Consider the following 10,737-nt stretch of genomic DNA (forward strand, 5'->3'; position numbering starts at 1 on the left):
ATATATATATATATATATATATATATATATATATATATATATATATCTGTGTGTGTGTGTGTGTGTGTGTGTGTGTGTGTGTATTTTATATTAAGTATTAATATATAGATAATGCTAATTAAATATTAAAAGGCTGTCTATATAACTAAAAATAAATAAATAAATACAATAAAAATAAGTAATATATAAATTGGAGATGTATTATGTATTTATATTTATTATATATTAATTTTATATTATTCAAACACACAGATACATGGAGATATATTATGTATTTTATATTTATGTATTACAATTTTAAAATGTAAATGCTGTATATATCTGATAAATTAATATATTCAACATTATGTATGATATATATATATTTTTTTTCATTATACATTTTATATTATATTATTTTATATTATCTTACCATTATATTAATTATTTATTTTATTATATATTAAAAATATTGAATGCATATTTGTTAAAATAAAACCAAATATATATATATATATTCATATATTCAAATTAGCTTTGAAACAGTAAATTTGAGTTTGCATGAGCGTGTTTTAGCACAAGTCCAGGCAGGTAGGCTTCTTTTGTATTCCTGAGTCTGTTAGCAGTCGTGTTGGTGTTACTGTACAGTGTGTGCATGTAGCGTCCAGCCCCCGCTTGGCTAAACACCCCAGCTGCTCTTCAGCACACAGACTGTGAGCCTGGAGGGGGAATATCGACCCTCCACCTCCGCTAGCTGTCTCTCCAGCGCTCAAGAATCAATCGTGTGCCTCCCTCAGAAACCAGAGGCTGTCTGTGGAGCGCTGGGGGATGGTTTGGCATCTCGGCTTCATCCGATCTGTTGGAATCTCCTCAGCTGTTAGATAACAGCCCCTCACCACATTTCCACATGTGACATGAGACTTTCCTCTCTCAACGACGAGAGACAGCCATGCTGCCAGCCATTTAGCTTTTTTCCCATGTTAGTGACTAATTTTAGTTTTCTATGTATTTTTCCTGGTATTTTCTGTGTAAAAATGTCCTTAGATATTAGTGCTGTCAAACGATTAATCGCGATAATATATATTATTTTATAATATATGTAGGCATGTATATTTATTGTGTATATATAAAAACCCAGACATACAGTATATAGTTTGAAAATACATGTATATACATTTAAACAAAAACTTTATTTTGCATGAAATTAATCGTTTGACAGCACTAATACATATACACACTATTTAATTTAAATTTAGTTAATTTAAGTTAATAATTGTTTACAATTTTATTAAATTTATAATATAATTTAATAAAATGTGTGTGTGTGTGTGTGTGTGTGTGTGTGTGTGTGTGTGTGTATATACTGTACACTGGGGATTTATTTTGGTTAAAGTTGAAAGAAAAATAATTTTATGTGTACTTATAAAAATAATATACAAATATATATAAATATTTATTTGCATAAAGAGTAAAATGTACACAATTAGAGAATGACAATTTCATTTTAATAATTTTTTTATTCAATTATATATTGAGTTGCAGTATGTTTATATACTCATGTATAAACAGTAGGGGAAATGCGGTTAATATATAGCTTGTATGTACTGTATGTGTGTATGAATATATGAACTTTCCCTTTTAATAATTTATATTTTATCTCAAATTGCATGAGATTTCGTCGACTGCTTATGCGAGGGTAAACTAACAACTTTCTAAACAATACACGATACATCAGTGGATTGGTTTTTTCATGGTACCACCAAAACCCAGCGCTCTGTCGTCATATTCAGCTAACCACTTTGTTTTCCTGTCCTTTAATTTGGTCTGCCACAGAAGTCTAACGTCCCAACGTTCAGGGCGCAGTGGGACAGAACTCAGGTCCTAATTTGAGTTTGGATTAAACCGGATGATTCCCTCGTCTAATCTCAGATTTATGAGAGTTTGAGATATGTTTGAGTCTTAAGCGATCTCCAGCAGAAGGCTTGTCATGATTTCTGCTCGTCTTTCAAATATGGGGAGATTTATCAGAAATGTGCATGCTGAATTTTGTAATGAATGATCGCTGAGTCAAACATCACCACCAATATTGCTCATACTTGACATTAAGGGTTTATGAATAATAATCATACCTTACTTTTCTAAGCATTCAAACATATAGTTGGGCTTTTTCCCCTCTTGGGCAAGCAAGTAACCAAAAAACACCCAAAAACTCAGAAAAAGCAACTATGAAGTAATGCTTTGGCATCCACACACAGCTTATTTCTTTTGCCTATTTTTTATTTATCTTTTTTTTTTTTTTACTATATGTATTTTTTTACTGTACGGTTCTCTTTTTTTGTACTTGTATGTGTGCTTGTATTTTATCATATTTGGCTTTGTTTTTTCTACTATTTATTTTCTTTTGTTGTTTTTGTATTTTTTGTATTGTTTCTGTTTTCTTTTTGTGTGTTTGGGGTATTTTTTTTTCGTTCTGTTTCTTGTCTTTTTATTGCTTCTCATTGATTTATTTTTATGTCTTAGTTTTGCATTATTTCTCCTTTTGATCTTTTTCTTTTATTTGTTTTTTTTTTGGGGGGGTGGGGGGGTTGTTTGTTTTTTCTTCAAACACTTTTTTCTTTATCGTTTCTTTATTTTTCTTAATTTTAAGGGTTTGATTGCTTTTTTTCTTTTGCAATGCATTTTCACTAATCATATTTTGCTTAGAAAAAAAGTTCAAGAGTTACTTTGAATTAGTCTTTCTGTTATTTTTTTGATTTGTGTTGTTTTATAATTCAAGTAGTCCTTTCAAAAAACGAATCGATTCCTAATGACATTATCTGTCAGCCAGACTTCATAAGCCGCTGAAACAACACAGCATGAATTCAGTGAATGAACTTCCTGTTTCCAGTAGTTGTTAACTATAGATCAATGATGCTTTACATAATGTCAGAACCCTGTTTGACTCTTTCTTCCGATGATCATTCATCACTTTCGAACCTCAATAAGGTTGTTTCCGAACACGAGCCAAACATTCACACCTCATGTAGCAAATTAGATTTGCCTTTAATGTAATGAGAGAGCCTTTGTGTTTAACAAGCGTTTTTGTTGTGGCTGGACATTAGTGAGGCATGAGCTGTTCTTTGATTACCCAGAGTTCACCCTGATTCATCTCAGTGTAGTTTAGTGCTGTTGAACGTATCAGAATATTCACCCTGCTACTTACAGTTAGGACTCCGTTAATTATGCTAGCGAGACATCTGTGTTGTTGCAGGATGCAGGATGACCCTGACCGGTTAACACAGGGACAGTATAGCACCTATGATAAATTGGTGGCAACTTTTCAATGGGACTTAAAACAAATCATGGATCAAATTTTTTTTGATGAACCGCAGAGATTGCATTTTTTTCTAGTCATGAATAGGGACTAATGGACTTATAAGAGGATATCTGTAAAGCAAAACAATCAGATACATTATGCTTTGTTTATTTGCGACAAGAACAGATAAATGAATGAAATCTCTATGAACACATTCACATGCTGTCTGAATTGGCAGACCGTGATGATCAGATGTTATTACATTTTGGCTTGTTTATTTATATATTTATTCATTTATTATTTATTTATTTTTCTCTTTACTTTTTGTCTTTTCTTGCTGTTTCTGTTGTTGCTTTGTTTTTATTTGTTTATTTTTCCCTCTTTTCCTTTTTGTATCTTTAAAAAATATATATTTTTTGTTAGTTTCTTTTTTATGTTAGTTTTATCCCCTTTTTGTCTTTATACATTTGTTTTTCTTTTTTTGTGCTATTTTTAAATTTTGTTTTTAAGTTTCTTTTTTCCTTAGTTTTTTCCCTTTGTTGTTTCATTTTTATCTTGTGTCGATGTGTTTTCTTTTGGCTTGTTTTGAGGATTTCTTTTGTTATTTCATGTTCATTTTGTTCATTTTTTTTATCATTTCAAAAATTCGGTTTTCATGTTGAAGAATTCATTCAAATGCTTTTTTCAAAGAGTGAAGAAAAGAAAGCTGCCATTGCACTTGTTATAAACAGTTTTGCATAAAAACATACCATATTTCATTCAGAATCACTTCAGAATCAATATAGACAGACATTCACTCCTGAATAAAAAGCTTGAATTTCCTATCATTTCAAGGTCAGTGCAGGCCTTTAATAGTATAGAACACGTATCTAAGCATATCTCTCCTCATGACTCCAGTCTTATGACCGTACGGTTGGCGTCTGAAGTACGCAGGTCTCTAGTGAAAGCTCGCAGGGCTCCATGGCCCTCGGCCCCGCTCTGACCCTGCACTCACACTGCTCAGCTGAGATTAGTTCCACTCCGACGGCCTGTAACAGCTCCTCTAAGACACGGGTCGCCCCGAGCTGCCAGTCCACCGGGGTTCCTGGAGAAAAAAGACTTTCTTTTTTATAGAATTGATCATCCCGTGGGCAAGCAGAGGCTGGTTCTGCACGTTTACAGAGAGTTTAGGACTGTAAGGAAGCGTGTGTTGAGTGAGGTTTGTGTGGGTGGATGGGAAAGTTTCTCTGCCTGTCCCTCAAAGAATGTGTGTGTGTGCTGGCAGATGGACAGTGTGACATGTGGAAGAGTGTGTGTGTGAGTGTGTTGGGGGTCTGTGAGGATCGTATTACAGTGGCTGTCACTGGTATGTGAGAGGAAACAGCTGAGCGCTCCTGTACTCAGATGAAGCGAGGTTAAAGTGCACTAAACACAACCTGTGGCTCGCACAAACTGAGGACACTTGGCCAGTTTCTTTCAAACAGATCTGTCGGTGTGAACTGACATTCAAATGCATTTTATTATTTATTTTTTTCCGGATCAGTTTTAGGAATCTCTTCTAGGACTTTTTTTTTTTTTTGCGGTGCTTGCTTAGGCGAAACCTCTAACAGCAAATATACAATTGAACATTTTGTTTTAAAATGCATTCCTTATTTAGAACAACTCATAAGTGCATTTTTTTTATTTTATATTTGTGATCTTTAATCAAAGTGTAATCACTTCTCTATAATATCTTTGATGCTTAATATGGATAAAGCATGCGGCCTTTGGATAATATTAACTGATAACCGACTGAATTTTAATATAGTGGATAAAGAGTGTTGCTTTGATATGCATTAATGAGATTAGGGTTTAATACTGAATATTTCTCTAGATAAAGATATTTCTGTGCACCAGTATCACTGTTTATTTGTGTTATTGCTTGAGTACATCGTTGGTTAATAATTCATGAATTTCATGCAAAAATCATGAAAACAGTCTGGTCTCTGGCGGCAGCGCTGGAAAAAGAGAGGGTCAAATATTCATTTGAAGTGTTTTAATGGAACAAATTGCATGGAAGTTATTTTTCTGAAAAAAAAAAAAAAAATATATATATATATATATATATATATATATATATATATATATATATATATATATATATATATATATATATATATGCACATACATACACAGTGGGTAAAATAAGTATTGAACACATCAGCATTTTTCTCAGTAATTATATTTCTAAAGGTGCTGTGGAGATGACATTTTCAGCAGATTTATATTTATATAATACTTTGTACAAAATTCTTTGTTGGTAATGACCGCAATTGAAGGAAGATTATTATTAGAAAATGATTATTTTATTTTATATATTATAGAAATATAAATTAATAAATGCATTTAAATTAATTTATTTAAATGTATTTATTTAATATATTATATAAATAAATATCTAAATAAATACATAATTAAATATTCACTTTATATTTATATATATATATATATATATATATATATATATATATATATATATATATATATATATATATATATATACATATATTTAAAAATATTCTTAATTTTATAGAATAGAATAAACTACTTGAATTTTACTCCGTGTACTGCAAGGTCTTTTGGGTAAAAGCATCAGCTGATGGACTGTCTCTTTGCAGGCTTAGGCCATGGGTGGAACCAAGAGTAAACCCAAAGATGACGATGGCACCAGAGGACACCATCCCAGTCCCAACCAGTCGTCTGTTTCACACATCCGGAGTGTACCGGTGGACGACCCCAGACAAAGCCCCCAGCCCAACATCAGCAGCCCGGAGCAGGCACTGTTTGGAGGCTCGAACTCGAAGATAATCACGCCTCCTCAAACGCTTTCTGGTAATGCAGCTCGGTCTGATCAGCTTCTTCATTCTTCTGTGTTTGCTGACTTTCGGTATGATAGTGTTAACGGATATGGGCCAAGACATCTGAAGAGTGAACTGACTAAACAGTTTGTGCTCAAAAACATGCCCTTTATTTGCTATAGCACTTTTCAGCACACCTATTTTCTATGTGAATTAGGCACGTATAGATTTATTTATATAAAAAGTACGGACAATTTTGATGAATTCATTGTTTAAATCCCATGAACGAGATTCACAGATATACTTTTTTTTTTTTTAGCTTTAAGACTAAGACGCTTTTATGAACCATCTGATGCATACTGCATACGAAAATAGCAAGGGATTTTCCAAACTCCTAAGCTCCGATCTGATTGGCTGCTGTTCCAGGGTTTCAGAGAGTCAGGATGCAGAAGTTTTGTCTGTCTTCGTGGAAATTTGTGTTTGCATGATACCCAGGATTTTCTGTGGAAAACCACTCGCTGGATTTACCATAGTTTGTCCAGGAAATATCCGGCACATTTTAGGTTTTGATCGTTTGAAGTTTTGGCCACAAAGTCTGTGAACATTTTGCATTTTGGTCAGTAATAATATCAGTCATCCAGTATTGTCTATGAAACCATTCTTGGAAAACTGCTGCACCTTTATTTAAATACATCTTCAAATATTAATAATAATAAGTTTTATAATTAAACATATATGTATTAGTAATAATATTATTATAATATTTTAATCATAATAGGTCTATATTAATATTTTTTTATATACATATTATTTCAAGTAATAAAGTGTTTTTAAATTATTTATTTTTATGTTAATTTATTTAATTTCAATTAATAAAATTGTAATTTTAAATCAATTTAATACTCATTATTTTTATGATGATTTTATTTTATTTCAGTTTTTTTGATGATTTTAGTTTTAGTTATTAACTATAACAACCCTGATTTGAATTAATTCAAATAAACAAGCATGCAACAAATTCAAAATGACCCTCAAAAGTTAACTGTGCAAGTCTAGACTAATTTTAGATGCCCATTTTCACTGGAAACCGAACATTACATTATGTTACTTAGGTTAATGTAATTTCCTTGCTGAAGTTTTTGAACTGCATCAAAAGGTAACGCTCTATGTTTGTCTCTTGTATTTTTCCATAGGCGGCGTGACCACGTTTGTGGCTTTGTATGACTACGAGTCACGAACCGCCTCTGATTTGTCATTCAGGAAAGGAGAACGACTCCAGATTGTCAATAACACGTAAGAGGGGAACCACAAACACACTCGCGCAAAACTAACAAGGCTCCGGAGGGCAATAGACACACCCACTGATGCCGACACACACACACACACACACACACTCACGTCTCTCATCTGTCTGACTGCTGAAACCCCTCAAGCACACGTAGCCCCCCCCCGCTTCCTCTTTGGTAACCATAGGAACTGGCTCCCTCTGAAGGCGCTGTTTTTGTGGGAGATGACAGCTTTTTGTTCTCTGGATTCCTCTTTTGGTCTTTCTGTGCACAAAAACACAGATGCTCAGCTGCACGTCTGTACCTCCACTTCCCCTCCCGGACCAAAGGGAGCATTTTCCTTCCTTTCGACACCTGCGCTTCACTTCCTTATTCCAGTGCACAGCGCTACCATTAAGAGAATAAAACCACTCTCAGAAACATCCTCTGGTTTTCAGGGGAATTGCTATTGTATTGTAACACAGTGTAGTATATGGGTGAATCTCTCGAAACGGAAAGTGGCTGGGTCATAGTTCAACCCAAAAGCAAAAGAGAGAAATGAGAAATTATATTTTGCTTAATGTAAATGAAGCCTTTGTTTAGTGGCATTCCGATTTTTTTAATTGTGACATCATTTTCATGACAGTTATTCAGCTGTTCCACACAAATTGTGATTTTCATTTTAATAAAAAAAAAAAAAAACAAGGAAAACTTCTACATCCCAAGAAGTGAGAAATTTGATTAATATTAAAAGGTCCTGAAAACATATATGTATTTTAAATACAGCAATATTGTGAAAAATTATTGCAATTTAAATGTTTTCTATTTGAATATATATTACTATTTTACATTTTGCTTATTGCTTAAATTTTGCTGCTTAATTATTTTATTTTTATTTATTTATTTTTTGGAGGGGGGTGCTTATATTTCGTAATATTTAGTTTTTTTTATTTATTTGAAATTTAATTTTATTAATTAATAATATAAATGTCTTTACTGTCCCTTTTGAACAATTAATTGTGTCCTTGCCTAATAAATGTATTAATATTTAACGTTTAAATGGCAGTGCATGTGTAATTAGTTTTCATGAAAGAATGACTCTGATGAATCTGATGAATCATTCACTGAATGAATTTAATCCTAATTAGCATATGATTCATAATGAGCTGAAGTCATTACTTTGAGTCACATTAGACTTGAAATGAAGCATGCTTAATGTGTCTTTTTTTTAATGCTTTAAAACAAGTTACCAAAATAGTGTTGTGGTTAAGACCAATTTTGGGTAAAGAAAAAAAAAACCCTGGATGTTTTCATGAGATTCACGCTTTAAACCACAAGCAATCCCCTCCGCGGTCCATAACCCTTCCCAGAAGCCCCTGATAATAAAGTAATCAGCTTTTTAACCAAATCACCAAGCTGCTCCGGCTTATCACTGGGACCTTCTGAATCGTGTGTCAGCAGAGATGATCAAACGCACATTATAGTAATTGTTTTCCATCTTTTTAGTACTTGACTGATGAGGAGTTGGATAAATGCTGTGTTTTCAGTGCATCATTGCTGCAGCTGACCTTCAGTCAGTTTTTAAGACTATGTGGGATGTTTGTAGCTTCTGCTTTTTCTGCTTTTAATGTCCAAACACTTCACGTCTCCTCTGTGTTTTTCCTCTACACGCTCTCTCGCCCCCGTTTATGTAGGAGAAAGTTGAACCCCAGGTTGGTAAAGTTGCTCTTGCTTTCAGCTTTCAGTGTCCATTTTCTGTGTTTGTGTGTGTGTGTGTCTTTTCGCCATTTGCTTGTCCACCTGACATTTGTCCTGACTTTCTAGAGACTGTGGAAGTGGTGCAGAAATAGTGTCCTTCACCTCCTCATAACTGGTTCACTCACTCATTTTACATTTGTCCTTCATGTTGACTTTGTCTATGGGCCTTTGGTGTATTATCCATTGTTCCTTTACATTTCCTTAGGCTACATGCTCATTTCCATGCTATTGTATCTGTACTGTATGCTTTATTAGATTAGGATTAGTGCATAAGTCATCGAACGATGAAAATCATATCAAATATGTTGACATATTTCCTGTTTAAGCAGGACGTCGTCACAGGAACATGTCCATATGTTCCTTTTTTAAATAGCAAACATATAAATTCATGGCTTTAGTGGGAATAAGTAGCATAGAGTTGGCCTTAAAAATGAAGCGGACCCTAAAACCAACTAATATCTGATTTTGATTTCATGGGATGAACCTAAAACTAGACACTGACTAAAATCCACAAAAGTTCAGTCAAGTTTTGTTTTCATGTGGCCATTTAAAATAATAATGTTCAGAAAGCATTAGAATTTAGCTAAATTAACATAAAAAATGTAAACTTAAAGGCTAATGGGTACGTTTAGCTTACTTGCTAGTTCTCATTCTCATCCTAGAGATCATTTTATTTGACAAAAATCTGAATACGCACAACAAATTGAAAGACTAAATGCCTTTGCGTATATTTTTAGCACATATGTTAGGCTAGGAGTACACTAGCAGATGCTATCAAAGCTAAAGGTAAATATCCATTCAAATTCAGTCAAGGCTTGATTTCATGTGGTCATAGAAATTAATAAACTTCAGGAAGTGTTGGCATTTGGCAAAGTTAACATAGTACAAATGCAAACCAAAGGCTATTGGCTACATTTTCAGTTTAGCGAACTTGTTAGTTGTCATTTTAGAGGTCATACTATTTAATTGGACAAAAATCACCCTGCAAATTGTACAGCTAAATGCTAAAAAAATTTGTTTTTACAGCTAATATTATATAGTTATACACTAGTATACTAGCATATGAATAACATCAAAGCTAACAGATGAATAAAAACAAATAAAATTTCATTGGGCTCATTAAATTAATTAAAAGCAAGATAAAATGGCGCTGTTCTGACACAATTTCAATGCTGTAGTTGGTGCATAATGGTTTGGAAAAATTAAAAGTAATTTAGGTGTATAGATTTTAGATATACAGTGTTTTCTACGTATTTTTTTTTTTTTTTAATTGTAGCCTCATTGCTTTCAACCCCTCTCATATACCCTGCTTATCAGAATCACAGTTTTGATGCCTTTTCATGCATAAATAATTCATTAACATCAGAATTTTGAATGGTATGCTGTGTATGAATAATACATTTGCATTGTATGAATATGAATATGTGCCCACCTGTGTATATACTGTATGTCATGTTTTCACTGGTGCGGTTATGTTTTAATTACGTTCAGCGACAGCTAGCAGTAGCTGAGAGACCTGGGAGAGGTTTGTGTCGGGTCAGCATGTCTTGGCGATGGATGAAGTCTTATTACTTTAGCTTAGGGAGTGAGTCACAGTCTGACACCCCACAGCTCACACTAAAAC

The 10,737-nt window shown here is 33.3% G+C and overlaps 1 protein-coding gene across 2 annotated transcripts in view; it reads left to right on the top strand.

The window, feature by feature from the left end:
* LOC113041276 (proto-oncogene tyrosine-protein kinase Src-like) overlaps nucleotides 1-10,737 on the top strand; it is a 53,455-nt gene that overhangs the window by 25,170 nt on the left and 17,548 nt on the right. Inside the window, exons 2-4 of one of the 2 annotated variants that reach the window (XM_026199716.1) lie at nucleotides 5,911-6,124; nucleotides 7,284-7,383; nucleotides 9,050-9,067. In XM_026199716.1, the coding sequence (XP_026055501.1) occupies nucleotides 5,920-6,124; nucleotides 7,284-7,383; nucleotides 9,050-9,067 (323 nt within the window). In that variant the 5' untranslated portion in view covers nucleotides 5,911-5,919. The remainder of the gene's footprint in view (nucleotides 1-5,910; nucleotides 6,125-7,283; nucleotides 7,384-9,049; nucleotides 9,068-10,737) is intronic. The other variant, XM_026199717.1, reaches the window with a different exon arrangement.

This window comes from Carassius auratus, chromosome 23 (assembly GCF_003368295.1).
Source record: "Carassius auratus strain Wakin chromosome 23, ASM336829v1, whole genome shotgun sequence".
Classification (NCBI taxonomy): domain Eukaryota; kingdom Metazoa; phylum Chordata; class Actinopteri; order Cypriniformes; family Cyprinidae; genus Carassius; species Carassius auratus.